The sequence below is a fragment of the Ambystoma mexicanum genome, chromosome 1q (genome assembly GCF_040938575.1).
Source record: "Ambystoma mexicanum isolate Mex_15411 chromosome 1q, UKY_AmexF1_1, whole genome shotgun sequence".
NCBI classification, from domain to species: domain Eukaryota; kingdom Metazoa; phylum Chordata; class Amphibia; order Caudata; family Ambystomatidae; genus Ambystoma; species Ambystoma mexicanum.
In genome coordinates this window covers 1292238693-1292258117 of record NC_090922.1, presented here as the reverse complement: position 1 = coordinate 1292258117, position 19425 = coordinate 1292238693, and the positions used below count along the sequence as shown (strand labels likewise).

The window sequence follows — 19425 nt, the reverse complement described above, 5'->3', positions numbered from 1 at the left end:
AAGGCCCTGTGGTCCAGAATGGGACAGAGACCGCCTCCCTTCTTGGGTACTAGGAAATACCAGGAATACTAACCTGATCCTCTATGCTCGGGAGGTACCTCTTACACGGCACCCTTCAACAACAGAGCTCTCTGTGGTTTTCTTACAAATGGCAGACAATAACCCCACTGAATGAGCAGAAGAGCCCTGGCATCGGAGGTAATCCTCTGCCACTGGAGCAAATGCTCTGTCAACTGTCCTCCAACTGGTGCACTGTGACCGGAAAATCAAAGTGGCTTTGGAGGCTGGTCACCCCTACCGCTGCCTGTTGACCTCTAGAAGCCCCTCTGCACCTTCTGCAGTGCTAAAAACACTTCTGCCCTTGCCTGACCGGTGGGAGCTGCGCCCTCCTGCCATAAGGAGCATACCGCCTGTAGCCCCGTTCCCTAGAGGCGAAGCTGAATGCAGGTTTGCCTAGCTGCGCAGCTAGACCTAAGGACTTAACAGCGATTTTGATTCCTTACATTTTTTTAAAGAATAGTCGGCTTTCTGGCCGAAAAGATCTTCCTCTTTGGTCATGTCCAGAAGTTTAACTTGGACACTAGGGGAGAAACCAGATTTTTTAGATAGGCCTGCCTTCTTAGCATTACTGACAACGCCATAGATCGCCCCACACAGTCCGCATTCTCCAGGCTCGTTTGCAGCAACTGTCTGGCCACCTCTTTCCCATCCTCCACTCGCTGTAGGAAGACCTTGCGCATCTGTCCTTCTGGGACATACTGCGCAGCATTTTCAACTTTCGTCCATAGACCAAAGGAGTACTTGGCAAAACTGTTTGCCTCATTTGTAGCCTTAAGGGCCATACTGCCTGAAGTAAGTGGTTTCTTTGCTAAGTCATCAACTATTTTCGCTTCCCTGTCAGGAGGCAGAGTAGAAGTGGAAGATGCAGGTCTAGATGAGACCGTGGCAGCCTGCATAACCAGCCCTTCCGGGGAAGGGTGAGAGGAGAGGAATGAAGGGTTTCCTCTTGCTGGGATATATTTCTCGGAAATGGTGGAGCCGACGGGAGGAATAGAACAAGGATGCTGCCACATAATTGTTAATGGAACAGCAATGCAGGGTTTAATGGCAAATTGCGCTCTGTGGTGAGACCTTCATCTAAGATATCTGTTAGGTCATAACCTTGTATCAGCGCCGCTGATGAATGCAATTGGAGGATATCAATAACCCTTTTTACTAAACCTTTGAATTGAGACATAGGGCTGGGATTGCTGGAATTCGAGGTCTGGAGAGGTGTCCAGACCGCTGGTGTCATGGAGGCCTTGAGCAGGCTGCAAAAACCGATTTTGGTCTTCCTTCCCCCTGATCATCAGTGTCATTACCGCTGAAGATAACTGCCATGACATCAGCAAATTTGGATCAGGGTTGCGGTGTGAAGGTTTTATCGACGTCGAGGGTTGGTCTCTCGGTGCCGATATGGTGGATGTCGGTGTCGATTGGGATCGAGACACCGTAGAGTCGAGATCCTTGAATGCACAGGGTTGATCCGGCATCTACTGAACCTCTTTCAGTGTCGAAAGATTTATCAGTGCCAAAGTTGTCAGTACCAGGGCACTAGAGGGGTCGGACATGTTGTTAAGATGGATTTCTGAACTCTGACCTGGTGGGCAGAGGTTCAGAAGGCCAGAATAGTTTATTGGAACAGGGTAATCTTCTGGACAAGCCAGACCAATCAAGGTAGCATTGGCATGGGTAAGACTAGGTCTCAGGAGGGGTGAGGTTGATCGAATGTCCACAATGAGCATACACAGTAACTGACACCACAAATTACTCTGTCAGGTGTATATATCAGAAATACATATACATTTATTAAAGGACTTTTGAGTCAAACACAAGATCAAACCACAGCAATATTAACAATACCAACACAACCATATACTAGGGAACATATACTGTTGTCCTAAAGGAATATTCAACCAAGTATAGATCCACAACCTGTAACAGAAGGTCAGACAGTGAAAATATACTTTAGGCAATTCTTCAGCAACCCAAACCCTAATAGGCAGTCAAATCCCTACGAAGATGGCCACCAGGAGTGGAGCCTAGGAGGACGAGTGCCATTGGCTGGGGTCAGCATGACCCCAGATAACACTGGTAAACTGCTTGTCTCCTCTGTAGCCTAAGTGTAAATCTAAACTGCTTTCTTTTTACCAAGGATTCCCAGACTGACGACAGGGAATATTCTTGAGCATGCAAATCCATGCAAGAGCCCATGCTGGAGAACTTGGTACATAGATCTTTTGGTCTATGACTCCAAAACATTATATAGCAGGTTGTGGTGATATCTTTTTGAGTGGAATTTCAATGTTTAATGCAACATTGATCAAAACAACAGCAGGAAAATAATGTGTCTAAAATAAAGATGGACAACACTGAATGAATCTGGACTATAACCCCAGTGTGAACAATGAAATGAAGTTAAGTACATTCTGAATATACTGTCAATAGAATTTAAATGTGCAGTGTTATATAAACACAACCTCTGCAAACATATTTCATCTAAAAATGGAATGCAAAGCACTTACTTGACAAGCTCTCGTCCTTCGGATTCAATAAAATATTCCACCAGCCATTGGCAAGCCTCAAAACTTTTACATAACAATGCTTCAATAGTGGCAATCCATTCTTCGGTATCAAGCCTTTGACAAAGCAATAGCAAGTGTTAATCCAGGTACATTTGTTATGAGGCAAAAACAAAAAAGAATAAGGTATCATTGGTACACTTTATTTCTGATAGATACGTTATGCTACACACCGAGGACTTATCTTTTGAAATCTACTTCAGGTACAGACTGGTTCTGTAACTTAATTTCATAGCCACAATGTGATGATGCGCAGCTCCATACAGTCTTAATGCCAATGTCACTGGTGCCAGAAGTGACTGCCTCAGATCATAGGTGGAGCTGCAGGTGTCAGATGACCTCAGTTACACCCCAATTTCCCAAGTACAGACAGATGGAAATGTTGGCATTGCCACACAATATTATGAGCAATCTACTTGAGGGGTCAATGTGTCCAAAAGAAGGAACATAATAAAAGGTAATTAACTTGTCCTCCTGATGGAAGATTTTGGAGCTGGTGGGATGCAGGGTTCTTTTCTTCCCCAATTTAAATGCCCAAGAAAAAGTGGTTGCTGGACATTTTACATTAACTTGAGTCTTCTGTAGATCCCATACCATCACACTTACAAGACTTGCAGACATAACTATCACTGCTAAAAGGAGGGTGGAATTAGGATGGGAATATGTCTGCCTCTCCAATTTTCTTTTTTTAAAGAAGTGATTTACTATAATGAAAGACACACGATTATCTAATTACAACCAAAGCAAGACCATAAGATACATTGGGCCTCATTCTAAGTTTGGCAATGTTTTGGCAGTAAAACCGTAGAAATACTGCCAAAATCGGTTACTATTACTGCCACTTGGAACTGTGGGTTTGCCCTGGGATTACAAGTGGTGGTAAGGCAGTGTTAGTTGGAAATCTGGCAGAATTATCACTGGTGGAATTACCGAGTGGTAAAGCCGCCGACTTTTGGAGGAAAAGTGGAGGATTTAACTCCAGCATCACACATTACCTCCTGTAATTCCCCAGGTGGTAATTCTGCCAAAACGCGTAGCTTGATGGTGCAGGAAAAGTGGTGGTAATGATATATTTTATTTATATAGTGCCTATACACAAGTGTTTCCAAAAAAAGTGGTGGTAACCAAACTACTACCACCTGTTTCACGCACTACCAAACTCAGAATGAGGCCCTTTGGTTCTGCTGGAGTCATTCTGTTCAACCCCTACTAATGACTGCAGGTTTTACATTGGATTATGATAAATTAAAACAAAATACATTAACTTTCCATCTGGTGCCACTGGAAAATCATGTGAACTATCTGTCATTGAAAATTACATCATACACGACAACATGCATGGGGTTACTCTGGAAGATGCTCATTCAGTCTTGGTCTTTGTATTTTGGCACATGTAGGATTGCTTTTCCACAAATAAATAGAGGACGGCAAGCTTCAAAATGCAAAGAGCCATGTACCTTACATTCATGCCATCTAGACCAGCAGAGTTCATGTTGAGTTTTAAATTCTTACCTTAGTTTTTTCTTTGTTCGCAGATAGGTTTGGAAGAGAAACTGGGTTGCAAGTTGTATGCTCAATTTTGCCATAGTTGGGTACAATGGGTGTTTTAGCTTGGTCTGGAAAAAATGTATTGCATGCTCTATAAATTCCTGTATAACTTTGAATTGGAAATACATTTATTTTAAGCAACACCAGGTTAAAAACTAGAGTAACAATCATGTCATTCACCAGAAAGAACATTATTGAAGTTAAGGTATTTGTTCTTCTAATGGATCCATTACTCCGACAGATGTCTCGCTATGCAAGACTCCCAAAGCAATTCTCAATAAAAGAGCAGTAGGTAAGCACCGCCAAGACAGGACACATTAAAGCATTGCATTTCTAATCCTCTCATCCTCTTGCACAAGTGTGTTAAGATGCAATTACTAAGTAAATGAGCACAAAGATACCCAGGTTGCCTGGTTTACAGTCAGGGAGGTAATGCTTCCCTCTGAACAGCAGAAGTAGCAGCTTGTCCTCTGGTATAATAAGTGCCAAAGGCCCCATGATGCCTTTGGGAGAGCTTGTAACAGAGCCATATCCAGCGCATGTGGTCTGATAAAAAAAATGTATTTACTGTACTAGGAATAGTAAAAACACCAAAAAGTTGATGTTACAAGCCATAACTCCTGAGTCCTGGAAACTTCAATGTACTTCTAAGGTCTGCTCAAACTTTGATTGGGGAGGTGGCGAGAAGAAGACTGTGCGGGGGACTAAAGATGAAAACCGAAGGAGAAATTACTTGGGTGTAATGTTCTTTCTATGGATTCTTCTCCCACATATTCCTCTTCTTGATAGATCATCCCTTTAAGGCCAGCTGCTTGGGAAATTTCAACAGGATGCATAATGAGGCTCAATGCCATCTCACTACTTCCTTGCGTCTCGACCGTGCCACTCCTCGACTCTGGATGTGCCTTAAGCACTACACCCCTTACCTCCCCGATCCAAAGATCCGAATTTGAGAGACCAATTACATGCACTATAGGGAAGATGAATAAAAACACCCCATGTATCATTACAATGTTTTTTTGGAGGAACGAAAAGCCAATTAAGAAACGTGACCTTAACTAGGTGAAAATAAGATTATACATTCTTTGCACTTCTTTATTTTAATAAAACGGCCTGAACCCCAACTCATTCCCTCTTGTCCATACTTGAGTAATAAAGAAAGCAGATACACTACAAGTCCGTGGCCAGCTTCCATAGTGGGGTCGGCAGTGAGGGTAATGAGGTATCGGTTGCATATGAATCCACAGAAGAACACATTACTAAACCCTGGTAATGTTCTTTCGACTGGATGTTCCTCCCACGTATTTCTCATCTAAAATATATTCCATTCAGCGTGAGCTGCTTCAGAAACCTTTTTCTCAGTAGAGGGCGCTGTCTGCTCTCAAGCACGACATCACTGACTGTATATTTTATTTATCTATAGGAGCGCACATAACCCATGGGCGTCTAGGCGCTGGACGTCTATATATAGCACACACTGCGCCCACTGGTTCAGTTTTCCCCTCTCATAAGCAGAGACTTTCGTAAGGCCATAAAATGAACAAGCATTGGAAGAGAGGAAGGTGTGATACATGGAAATTCTCCCAAAGGAAGAGGGGTAGGATGGGAGGGCCGATGAGGAATACATGGGAAGAACATCCAATCGAATGAACACCACCAGGGGGGAGCAATTTGCTCTTCGAATGGATTGCCTCCTCCCGGGTTATCCTCATCTATGGTAGACTCCCACAACAGTAAGATGCAGGAGGTGGGAACAGACAATTTAGCGTTGATGCTGTGCAACACAGCTTTTCCAAACCTCGCCTCCTGACCCAATGCAGAATCCAGGAAGTAATGTTTTGTGAAAGTTTGAAGAGAGGGACATGTAGCAGCACTACAAATATGCTGCACTGGAACCCCTCTTTGCAGAGCCGATGAAGTAGCCACACCTCTGGTCGAGTGCGGTGGTAAATCCTTGGAGACGTTTTGGAGTTGCACTCCTTGCAGCACCTGAATCTGGGCGGTTCAGGCCACAGGCAAGAATTTCGAACGAGTAAAAGTAATCAACTTTGTTCTGAGTAGTGTACTGAGCGTGCAGAAAAAGGGAAATGAGGTAAGGGGGCATAGAGCACTCCTTTTGTACGGCAACTGACCGTAATGTCCGCAGTCGAGGAGTGGAGTGGCCGAACACGAGGGCATCAAGAGACTATTTCGAGTCCTAATACGCTCCCTGTCGAAAATGTTTGAGCAGCTGATGCTGAATGGCCATCTATCAAGATGAAGAGTTTGTGGGAGCATGCAATCCATTCAAATTGAATTTCAACGGGTAACTTGAAAAAAGATCCCTGTTCTGGTGAGCGTTAGAAGATTGAAATCACAGCTAAGTATCCTCTAACCCCTTTAGCACCAAGGACGTGTATGCTTGTCCTATTTGCATAGATTTGATTAAAGCTCAGCAGTTAACTGAAGCCACCTACAATCCCTGATGGGCCAGGGGGGAGTAAAAAAGAAAGGATCATAAGTGTATTGCGGTTTTCCAATGGCAGCGGTTTATGTCTTTGGTTGCTTGTCTTCTGGCTGAAAGCAACCCCTCCATGACATCGTTCGAGAGGTCCCAATCTTTGTACCTTACCCTCTCAGAAACCAGGCGTGAATGTTCAATGTAAAGATTCCTGGATGGAGAAGACTGCCTCCCCCCTGTGAGAAGATACACTTTCAGGGGAAGATGAAACATAGGGAAGAAAGCCCGCCCGGCATCTATGACGGTCACTGAAAATCTTTGGTTCATTCTTGTTCCCATGGCGATAACGTCTATGGCTCGTCTAACATTATCTTGTGTGTGTCTCCCCTTATAAATCCGGCTTGGTCTTCATGAATGATTTCCGGTACGACTCATCAACCCGGTTGCCAATATTTTAGCATAGAGTTTTGCGTCCGTGTTTAGGAGCGCAATAGGACATAACTGGTGCGTTCCGAGGGATCTTTACCTGGTTTTAGGGTTATCGTAATTGACTTCCCCATATCTGCCAAGAGCGACCCCTTTTCTCTAATATCGTTGAAGAGGCAAGTGAGGGGAGCTATCAACTGTGTGCGGAACGTTTTATAGCAGCCATTTCCCAAACCATCCGGGCCTGGTGTCTTATTCCCCGGCAGCAATTCTATCGCATCACTGACTTCTTGGGACGTTATCTGCTCCCCCAATGTGTTCTGGTTGTGTTCTGTGAGTTGTGGTTAGGGGTTGCGGACATGTAGGATTTCTGGTTTACAATGTCAAGATTTTTGCTACCTAATAGTTCCTCATGGAATTGTACCATTATTTCTAGTTCCTCCTCGTCTACAGTACACAATTCCCCTAGTCTGTTTTTCAGTCTAGCGATACAATTGCGTGCATTTTGTTTCTTTAATTTTGGTGCCTTCCCGACATGTATGTAGTAGGATTGTTTGGTGCTCAATAGTGTATGTGCCACTCTATCTGCAGTATGGTTTTCTAACCGGGCTCTGACCTTCCGTAATTCGTGCCCGGTTTATTCGTGTTTGTCGAGTCTTATGTTGCTTTTCAGCCTCTTTTAGTTCTCCTTCCAGTTTGTGTGTTATGAGGGCCCTCTCACTGTAGTATGCTGCAGCTTGTGCAATTAATTCTCCACGCACTACTGCTTTCCGCGCGTCCCATACTATTCTCCAATTCATCCCCCCATTATCATTCCCCTCAAAGTAATTGTTATGGTACCTTCCATGTGTGCTATATCCCTCAGAATCATCTTGTCTAGCTTCCAATGGGGTCGATGTTTATTTTCGCCTCTGTCCAACTCTATGCAGACTGACACCGGGGGCGTGGTCTGAGATTTTTTGCCCCGATTTCCACTTTTGTCACCTGTGGGATTGGGGATGCTGAGACCAGAACCATGTCTATCCTAGAGTAGCCCTTATGTACTGCCGAATAATGTGTGTATTCCCTGTTTTCTTCCTGGAAGAACTGCCATTTTTCGATCACCCCCAAGTCTACAAAGAGTTTTACCAGCGCTTGTCTATTCTTCTAGTCTACTGCTGTAGGAGGGGGGGAGAGGGGGGGAGTGTGTTAAGAATTGTGTCCATCACGCAATTAAAATCACTGCCTATGATTAGCTGACCTTCGTACCATCCCCTCACTTTCTGCAGCAACCTGGTGATATATGTGTCCTGTTTCTCATTGGGAACGTATACTGCCAGAACTGTGTAGGTTTGGCCCCTAAGTGTGCCCTTGACCCCCCTGGTATCTCCCCTCATTGTCCCTGATCAGGTGTTGTTTTTGGAATCCTATGTCTTGACTGAAAAGAATTGGTACTCCCTTTGTCTTTTTGCCCCTAGAGGCGAGAGAACTGTAGGGGGTACGACTTACTCCTCATCTTTCTGGAGGAGATGAGTCTCCTGTAGGATCGCAAACGCTGCGTGCATCGCTTCCAGTCTACCCAGGACTGTGCAGCATTTATTGGGGGAGTTTAGCCCCTGCACAATAAGTGTTATTAATGTTGCTTCCTCCATTGTGGTGTGGGTCTGAGTTGTTGCCCTTGTCACTCTGCTTGCCTCCTGTATGGGTCTTCCCCTTTCATTGATTCGGGACCCCCATTCTGACCGCGGACTCTGTGCCTGCTCTCATTTCAGACTCTATTCGTCTAGCCCCCTTCACTTCCCCTTCCAGACCCTCCCCTCTCCCCCATCCCCCCTACCCTTCCCCTGGGGTCTCTGATGGCCAGGGTTCCTGAGAATCCTCCCGGATGTTCCATACTGGCGTTGGGCCACATTCTCTCCCAAGTTTCCAGTGTGCCAAGATCTTCTCAAATCCTGATTCAGATTATAAGATGTAATGTCCTCCTACCTCTGTCCAGATTCATCCATGCAGGCCGTTTCTTTTGGTCTGCTCCATTTTAAACGTCTGCTTCTTGGGCTATCGCAAGGTGCGTACCCCTGCTGCTCAGGTCGTTCTCGATTTTTATGGGGGCCAGCCAGTTTCATTTCTCTACCAGGCCTCCTTCTCCTTTCAGTTGACCATTCCCATGGATTGTCCGGTTTATTTGGGGTGTTTCGCTGCGGTCTGGTATGGGTTCGGTTTTTTGTCGTTTTCCAGTTGTAGCAATGAGAAGCTCTCTTCACAAGTGCTGATTCTTCTCCGATTTCCTTCCCGGGTAAAGGATAGGCTGAATGAATAGGTCCATCTGTATGGTATGTGTTTTGCTTGCAGAGCTTTCGGGACCAGCTGCATTAACCTTCTTTTGTGAAGTGGGATTAGCGCCAAATCTTGGTATAGTTGTATACGACATCCGTTGATTGTGAGGTCATTGTGGGTTCTCGCTGCTCTCAGGATGTCTTCTTTCAGACAATAAGACGTCATGGCTATCAGCATGTCTCTGGGTCTCGATGCTGTTTCTTTCCTCTTGGGGCTTACACAGTGTATTCTATGAAACTCGATCTCTGGTTGGGTATCATTCAGCAAGCTGCTGAAGCATTGCTGCATGGTGTCTTTCAGGTCTTTGTCCAGCACCGATTCTGCCAGGTTTTTGACCCTGATGTTGGACCTTCGTGAGCGGTTTTATAGGTCCTCGGCCTGGAGTTCTAGGTGGTTTGTTGCGCTAGCCACCTGATCCAGTAAGATACTGTTTTGTTTTGCTTACTCCGCTATACTTGATAGCCCGTTTTCCACTACGTCTACCCTTTCCCCCAGTTCACTAATTTCTTTTCTGACTTCCTGCAATTTCAGTTCTTCCTTCATTTGCCCCATCTGATTTTGGAAAGTGTTCGTTAATCTGGCTTCCATTCCCTTCAGGCAGTTCAAGAGCTCCTCCTTATCAGAAGCCATCATGATCAGGGATGTGCTACTTGCCGCAGCTACTTGTTCTGGTGGCGGGGAAGGTGATAGGGTGTCTGCCTGCTGTCTTTGCCTCCAACACTTCTCCAGCTGGCCTTTTTGCGTTTTGGCTGGGATTTTTGCTCTGGATGGGCCCGTTTTCAATTTAGTTCTCTGCATCAGGGTTACCCATACCAGGATTGGTGTGAGCAGGCGGGACACAGGGAATTGTGTTGCAGATGCTACAGTCAAATGTTCTTTCCCTTTGATGGCTCCCCACCCTTCACTCGTTTCTGTTGTCCTTTCGCTTTCAATGATTTCTTCTGCTTGTACTGGCCCTTATTTTGTTGTGCTCTATCTCCCAGATGTGTAGTGCTCTAAAGTTTTGCGTTTTCGCTGTGTGCTTACTTCCTATTACCACTTCCCCCATCAGATGTTCGCTGTTGTGGATAGGACGCAGAGGTTCAGACAGCTTCCCCACAGAGTTTCCTCTCCCCCCTGTGCTCTGTGCTTGCGAGCGTGTGAGGGCTGCGCTAAGGATTCAGATCTGTGTGATTGCTGCCAACTTTTTTGCCAGGGTATTGAGGCACCTTCGGACCCGTTCCCTTGTTGGGTCCCGGTGTTTTGCATGCTGGCTAACGGCCCGAGGTAACCGCCTTATGTACCTCGCTTTATTGTTGCTTATTGGTACAAGGCCATATTCCAGGGCCGGCCTTCTGGATTTTACTCCAAGTGTGGACTCCTCTGGGATTCGGTCCCGGCGGTTGCTTCAATTCGGCCTCTGACTTCTACTGGGACCACTCTATTACTCGCAGTGTCGAGATCTAAATACGCACTTTGCGTGACCTTCCTGTGCTTTACCCCCGTTCCTGATCTCGTTCGGGCTCGGTGCGCGGGGGGCGGATGGTCACAGGTAGGCAGCCTGGGCTTTAATTCTCTTTGTCCCTGTGGACCGGGTATCCCCTTCCACTCCTCCTCTGTGTTATCATGCAGAGTATGGCTCTGGTTATCTTGCGTGGTTGCGCTGGATATTTAAGGGGCGGGGCTCTGCAGTGGTTCAAAGTACATTAGCTCAGGGGCTGTATTGGTCAGACCGCAGTCTTCTTTTAGACCTTTGCGTTTTGGCACTGTCTGGGAGGGTTCCTGGTGTGTCTGCTTGGATTCACCCCTGGGGGGTGTCTATTCTGGTCATGTCTACTTGGGGTCACTTCTTCCTCTACATTTGGGCCCTGGTTCTCCTTTCGGCGCTAGCATATGATTAGACTAAGGCCCGGGTGTGTGCTCCGCTCTCTACCTCCCCTGCGTGGATTGTTGTCCAAGCTTAGTTATCCTCCAATGTGCCCTCTTTTCTGTGTATTATACCGGCCACGTCCCGCTGCCGATGTTTGTTGTGAGGTATGCTGCGCACTTAGGGCCCTTCAGTGTTTGTTACTCCTCATTTCAAACAGGGTTTCTGTGTTTGCTCGCTTACCGGTACGCCTCAGAATGGGGAATTTATGTGCTTCCCTCCTGCGCTGGTGCTCTGGGCGCTCTCTGCTTCTGTGTCGCTCCGGACTGCGTGGGCTCGACCAGGGCTTCCAATGAGGTCTCCCTTTGTCCCGCATTCACCGCTACTCGCGGTGTATTCCGTTGCACGTTCCGACCGACGAGAGGACTTCTAGTCTGTGCCGCTCTCGTAGCCTGCGCAGTCCCGAGAGAAGTAACTCTTGCCCCTGTACCTTTGATGATTGGGTTCTCTGATATTCGTAATGGGACCACTCGCTCTCAAGATGTTTGCAACTGCGGGCTTCCAGGGCTCGTATTATCCCCACCTCACTGCTACAGTTGTCCGATTCGGTCTGTCAGGCAAATTCCGCCATCAGTGCCTGGTTCCACCATCAGTGGTTATTTCCTTATCGGAGGGCAGGGGGGAGAGTTCACTTCTCACTTATATATTGCAGCTTGTATGGGCTCTGGTTCGCGCCGCTCTTTACTATTACCTCACTCTGCGGCTCTGGCAGGCAGCGGGCTGATCTCCCGCCCTCCGCTGGGTGTTCGTCGGATCCCTGCGGGAGTCTCCTGCGCACCTCGTTTTCCAGGCTTTTGCTGTGGGTCAGGTAGCTCTGTTAGCCCGAAACTATCAGTTCCAATTGTTCTGGATACTAACGTGCTCCCAAAGTTCTTGATTTGGCATGGAATTTAGCTCTTTAGAGCTGCGATTTTCAACTTTAGTTTCCGTCTGCATGGAGCACCTGAGGTGGGCGTCCTTGCGGTCCGGTGGCCATCTTGGAATCCTTAGCGAGAAATTCTTAACTGTGCGGCCTGGGTCTGTGGAGCCTGTCCCGCTTGCGGGAAGCTATTAGGTTCATACCCCATAGAACAGTGAGCCGAACAGCGAGCATAGCCACACCGGAATCCGGGAAATGGGCAGCCCAAGAAAACAGGCCAAAATGGACCAGTTTGCTCAATCTGAACTGGCACAGGGGGCTCCTGTGGCAAGCCACGGCCCTACCCAGTTGGACATATTGGCCCTAAACCAAACATTGCTGACCCTGAAAAGCAGCACAGACAACCATGCTGCCAAAATAGATGCCCTAACCTGAAAAGCCGACGTCTCAGCTATCCAAATTGACAAACTCTGTGGACGCATGAATGAGGCGGAGCAACGGATAGGTGAGGATAAAATTGCCGTCCTATAGCAAGAGGTTGCGGCACTCCACAGTCAATAAGGTGGCAGCAAAAATTAAGATCTCGAGGGCAGATCAACACAGAATAATATTTGCCTTTTAGGGGTAACCAAGTCCACATCCGTGGACAACAGGGAAACATTTGTGGAAAATTGCTCATGGAGGTGTTGGAGAGCCCCCCGGTAACGAGTATGTTTATGGTGGAGCGGGCACACAGTCCCTAGCGACCAGACCTCCTCCTGGGGCACCGGAGCGGCCCATTATAGCCAGAATATTCAATTACTGCAACAGAGACATCATACTTTGATCCGCCAGAGACAAGAAAGAACTACGGTGGGGGGCTGCGATCATTCACCGTTTCCCACACTTGAGCGTACAAGTGCAAGACCAAAGAAAGACCTTTCAAACTGTTAAAAATATCCTGCAGAGGAAAGAAATGTGCTACTCAATGTTATACCCGGACAAGCCGGTGCATGATGGTAAAGCGATCTTTTTCACCTCTCCAGATGCTGAGCGCTTTGCACAGGGTCTCCCTGACCCCGATAGATCACGTCATCGCTTACCCAGCTGATCCTATTGCTTCACCTTGATGGATTTTATTATTAATGTGCTGTTATCCTTGGGGTAGATCTCAGACGGAACTGATGAGGCAAATATGGCGAGTACTGCTTTCAGCCGCAAGGAGCAATCTAGCCGCAGACGGCTCCCCGTTTTTCTGCAGTCACTGTGGAGGCTGTTTGGTGTTAATTGATGAGGGATGTTAGGGTGGGGAAGGGGACTTGGGTGCCAGTAGGTTTAGGTTTCTGGCGTTGGTGGGGGTGGCGACCAGTGGGAATTGGAGTTAGAAGTTGTGTAGTTGGGTTTGTAAATGGCATGTGCTGGTGACGTAGGCGCAGCGTAAAAGAGCCATGCTGACCATTGTGTGACATGGCATCTATCTACTTACCTAGCCGGTTATTATCGGGACAAATGGGCAGCTCCAAGGGTTTTGAGAGTTTTCTCCAATTGTTCACATCATGGGGATGCCTAAAGCGGGGGATAGATTGGACAATGTGATCTCAGTAATGACGTGGAATACACGTGGGTTTACCAATCAGAAAAAAAGTCTGTGTAATTAAGAACTATGTTAAGACCAATGGAGTAAAGATTATGTGTCTGCAGGAAACACTTGACACAAGATGGGGCCCTTCGTAACATCGCGGGAAGGGGTATACATGGATACTGCTCCTCATACACTTCACACTCACAGGGGGTGGCTAGGTATATTCACCTATTACTAGAATGTAAGATCCATGAGCAAATAGGGGATGAGGAAGGTCGCTATATCCTACTGAAGGGTGAGATGTCAGGTCTGAGGGTTCTTTTGGTGAACATATACGCTTCAAATACTGACTCCCCAGAATTCTTTCAACAATGTGCTAACCACCTTCATAAATTACCTGACTATGAAGTTGTGTGGGCAGACGATTTTAACATGGCTATTACCTTGGGTTTAGATAGATCAACCTCGGCGCAACTCACCCTCCCTTGGGCGGCCCAGAAATGGACTGCCATAGCAGAGTACCATGGACTATATGTTAGGCAGAAAAATGTGCAGTTCCCTCTGGGACCACTGCAAAAGATTTAGGACTACAGGTGTTTGGCAGTAAACCCACTTGGTAGCAGTCTGTACCACACAGATTCACTTGGTAGCTGTGGCTGAGCAGTGAGACTTCCCTCAAGAAGAGTTAGGCAGTATACAGAGTATTCACAATAGGTCAAGAGCACACAATAGAACAAGTAAACACTGACCAGGGCTTGGTGTAAAAGAGATATAATTATTTATTTAAAACCACATCTAGAAAAACACACAGGCACTAATAATAAGTAATTCAAAAACACGGTCACTAAAAGATATACACTCCCTTAAAAGAATATGAGACAAGTCTTAAGTAAAGCCCCACTTATTTTCAGACAGCGGTGAGCGCTTAACGTAGATGGCACTCTAATAGTTTGTTTTAAAAAGGGAGAGAAAAGCAGAGAACAAATTGAAACAGATCCCAACACTTTTTCAAGAACACAACAAGAGAGGAAGGCAAGGTAAAACGGTGAAGTTAAGGTTCAAGAGGCCGGATCCACTTTCAGAGGATCCAAATGAAATGTGTCCAAGGTCACACGGTTGCAGTGCACAAAGGTCTTGTAAAGGTTCAAAAAGGAGTTGTACCACAGAAAGGGACCAGTTAGAGGGTCAAGGCGGCCAGCCCAGTCCAGAAGGTTAAGGGGTTATTATTACCTTGTAGCAATCTTTAGAAAGGGAGGCCTGGCGGACACGGTACCTTAAAGCGGTGACAAGGCTCCAGCGGGGGCAGTTGTTCCTGGCAGCGGGTGCAAGTCGGTGCTTCGTCCGGGGGAAGAGGGGATCTCGTCGTGGAGGAAGACAGGAGTCTGTTGCACTGCCAGGGAAGAAACCAGCCACGGAGTTTCTCAGGTACAAGGAGCGGTCCGGTGATTCGCGGTTCAGTGGTGAGTGGCTATCTGGCCCCGGGGTGCTTGGCACGGGTAGTTCGACCACAAACCGGGCTGGGGTGCGAAGAAAAAGGAAAACTGGTTGTGCCCACCAGTCAGGGGAAGAAGCCTCTCCAGCCGGGAGATCTTCTCTGTCGTCGGGAAGTGGTGAGTCGGTTCTGCAGGGCTCCACCGGTGGTGTCGTCGTGGTAGGTCGGCTCAGCTTCTCCCTCGTCGGATTCTCAGGTCCTGTGACAACTTCTGAAGTTCCAGTCCCCAAAGCCCTGCTTTTATGCAGAAAACCCCCATTCACTCAGCCTAGCTGTCACTCAAACATGCTAAGTGGTGAGCCGGGCCAATCACACCAGAGTGCGACCTGAGTTACCAGGGTAACTCGGTCCGGGGTGCCTAAACCCCCTCCCACGCCCCCTGTGGTACCCAAACAGAGTGGCACCACTTTTGGAGGCTTCTGTGGAGAAGCCCGCCAAAAAGTGGAACAAAGGGCTCGACTTGGGTTGGAGTCACAGAAGAGAACACAAACGCCATTTTAGAATCGAGTCTTGGCAAAAAATACCAACCGGAGAATTAATATTAATTAAATAAACCGGCGGTATGTTTGAGGCTATTAGAATTAAATAATTAAAGTTGGTAGCCTCGAACAATGGGAAAATCCCATAGGAAAATATTCGCGGTCGAATATAAAAAGTAGTTTTCACTGCCACCAGCCAAAACTCGATCAGGGGGGACGGGGACGTGCCCCCTCGACGTACAGACCCCGGGGCAATCGAATTGCCCCGACCAGTACGTCCACAATATGATGGTTTGTACTGGTTTCTGTTAATAATTTGGGACTAGTAAAGCCAATGGTGACTTTACATGCCCTGGGAGACAGTAGTCAGTCCCAGGGTATGGAGTCTATGGTGGGGTGTCACTATGACACCCCTGTGTAACTGCACAGAGGGTGCTGTGTAACACACATAGGAAAAAAACACATGAGACCCTATGGAGTAAAGGACCCCATAGCCCATAAAACACATTACCAGTCAAAGGAATACCATAAGTCATGTCCAAGAGTGGGAGGAAAAGAGTCTCACTCTTGGCAGGAGGAACAAAAACAAACTCCAGAAATCCAGCAAAGCTGCTGGGGGACTCGCTAGGTTAGGAAATTCAGCCTAAAGAGAGAATTCTCCCTAACACTATATGATGCGTGGCGTAGGAGACACCGCATTTGTAGGGAATATTCCTTTTATTCTAGGGTACACTGTAGCTCCTCTAGAATAGACTACGTCATGACAACAGCAGCCCCGGCTAGGAATATTATTAGGGCTAATATACTCACCTGGACCCTTTCAGACCATTCTCCTGTGTTAATCTATATCATTGGGCCTATCTCACCCCTGAAACAACTGCACTGGCACTTTAGGGCTAGCGCGCTGGACGACACAGTGTTTGGGGAAGAAATTGCAGAAGACATACAAACCTATTTTCAGGCTAACGTGGGCTTGGTTCCTGAACCTGGGGTGGTATGGGAAGGCTTCAAGGTATATATTAGGGGATGCTGTATTTTCAAAGAGGGGGGTGGTGGGGAAGTCCTGAAGGCTCTACGTAGGTCCATGTCCGCACTAGAGACTGAAATCAAAGATTTGGAGACACAACAGGGATCTCAGTCTTCCCCAGCAGTACATACTAAGTTGAGAGTAAAGAGGGAGGAGATGAGCCTATTAGAGGCCAGAGTGGAGAAGTTTATCAGAGACCCAATAGCAACAGTGTCATATGGCGAGGGTGACTTCCCCGGCAGGACGCTTTCATGGGCAATTAAATGTGAGCAGCAACTAGACGCCATCAAAGAAGTGAAGGACTGGGGGGAGATGCCTAGTAGAGATCTTGAGAGGAACAATGGTATCTTCTGAGATTTCTATGAACGCCTGTATACTTCCAAAAAGGACACCAGACATGACTCCATAGCACAATACCTAGATATAATAGCTTTGGGGTGGTTGGACCTGACTCGGGGTGTGTGCAATGCGGTCTTCTCCCTTCCTAAAAGGAAAGCTCCTGGCTTGGATGGGATAACTGGCTTGGATGGGATAACTGCAGAGCTCTATAAGGCATATTGTAGAACTCCTGCTATCACACTTGCGGGACATGTACAAAGCTGCTAGATCCTCGGGTGTTCTCCGTGAATCCACCAGAACCGCCCTTGTAACAGTGTTGCTTAAACGGGACAAAGACCTCCTAAAATGCACCTTGTATAGACCATGATCACTAATCAATACGGATAATAAAATCCTAGCCAAAATACTTGCTGACCAACTTCCACCTTATATGCAGGCATTTCCTCCTGGACCAGGCAAGCTTCATACCGGGGAGGTCCACCCAGAACAACCGGAGGCGATTTTTCATGCTGAAAATATTTTTGTCCTGGCTGAACAGACACAATACTCTGTTTGGTGGTGGGATACCCTACGGTAGAACTCCCTTATACACACCTAGCAAAAGTGATTACCCACCCGAACGACTTGAGGGAATGTTGTGGGTGAATCCGGAGAAGACGGAGTGATCAAAGATGCAACCAGTGGAAATCACTTGTAATGTATGGAGACAGGTGGTGGGGAGGGAGCCTGTTATTCCCCCAATCTGCCCATATTTAAAGTCTGTGGTGTTCCTATTACCCATGAAAAAATATTCCAGACTAATTTTGACAGACTGGGGGTCCTAACTCTGGGGGATCCTTTACAAAACACAGTTCATTTCATGGGATGCCTTAAAAGCTAGAGGGGTGTGGATGGTGGAGACTATGCTGCTGTATTTCTGTTTATAGGAGGTACTCCATCCAAATGGCTGTATTTCCCGCGAGCCCCTGTGCCCTCACCAATACTACAATATGTTATCGTTCTGCTGTCCACCACGAAACTGGTCTCCTCTATCTACAAGATGATCAGAGCACAGAAAGAAATTAAAGGAAACAAATACAGAGTTAAGCAGGAACAGGCAGTGGGGAAGTTCATAGCCAAAGAACAATGGCGGGCCATATGCATGCATACCCGCAACCAGCCCCTCAATAACCAGTTTCGATTAATCCACTTTAAATTCATATATCAGGTTTATTATTCACCTGTCCATCTGTGCCAGTGCTTCTCCAACAGATCTCCACTCTATGAAAGATGTGGTTTAGATCTGGCTGACTTTGATCACGTAGCATGGATCTGTCCACATATCAGACCATTCTGGGAAGGGGTTAAAGGCGCCATGACTCAAATGTTGACGACGCAAGGCACTACTTGTGGTTGTTGACAATGATTGAGGGTGGCTCCCGAACAGAAAGGAAACTGTTGGGGATGGCATCAGTAACTGCTAGATCTCCAATTGCTAGGACTTGCGGAAAGAACAGAGCACCATGCTTTCAAATTTGGCTGAATTCCATGAAGATGTGTGAGAAAAGAAAAGAGAAACACAATATGCAAGTGGCCGCAGACCAATGGACTATTGAGGCCCTCTTACAAATTACATGGCTGAAAGGATACAGAACTCTCCCGCTCTGGGAGAGCTGCCCCACTCCCCATGAGAATACATGGAACTTTATATAGTGGGAAGCTTAACACGGACAACAACTGGAGCCTGGTGTGCTAGGGGACTACAAGTGGTAAACCAAACTGTTGTGAGAATATGGAGGGGTCGGACATATTGCTGCTAATATTCGTACTGTACAGTAGAGAATCGTGTCACATACCATCATGCCTAATGGTTGTACTTGGAATGTTTACATGTATTGCACAGTACTTTGTCGTAAAGTGGGTGGAGGGTGGGGGTGTTTTTTGTTCCACTGGGTGTGTTATTATTAACAGCTATATGAAACCAATAAAGAAAGGTTTAAAAAAAAATAAACATTAAATGTATCAAGCCAAATTATCTCCAATGAGCATATGGGAAAATAAGTGTAGAAGCACGTTCTTTTCCTCTACTCTTTCCTACAGGAAAAGGAGGAAGATATGATGAAAGGTCAATGCAAATTAATGCATCAGAATATGGCTCTTTACAAATGTATTCTGAAGACCCTAGATTCAGAAAAATGCTGAATACATTTTCCACCTCCTCTACAAAAGTGAACTAGCAACTCTGCTATGGAGTTGCACACACATCAAAAACAGGCTCTAATTTTTTTAAAAATATCCGCTACCCAACTGCTTCAAAAACTAAGAGACAAAGATGAAGTTTTGCAGTCAAGTATCACAAATCTCTAAGGAACTTATGGGAACCTAGGCCCACCCCATGGTTTGTTACTAAGTTATGCAGAGTATGCATGGGATGA

At 46.6% G+C, this 19425-nt stretch overlaps 1 protein-coding gene across 2 annotated transcripts in view; it reads right to left on the bottom strand.

Annotated features, from left to right (window-relative positions):
* The window catches only part of USP24 (ubiquitin specific peptidase 24), a 2799104-nt gene that overhangs the window by 681087 nt on the left and 2098592 nt on the right, over positions 1 to 19425 (bottom strand). For both annotated transcript variants that reach the window (XM_069642114.1, XM_069642115.1), the window contains exons 53-54: positions 4134 to 4237; positions 2565 to 2678 (exon numbers count right to left, since the gene is read on the bottom strand). In XM_069642114.1, the coding sequence (XP_069498215.1) occupies positions 2565 to 2678; positions 4134 to 4237 (218 nt within the window). The remainder of the gene's footprint in view (positions 1 to 2564; positions 2679 to 4133; positions 4238 to 19425) is intronic.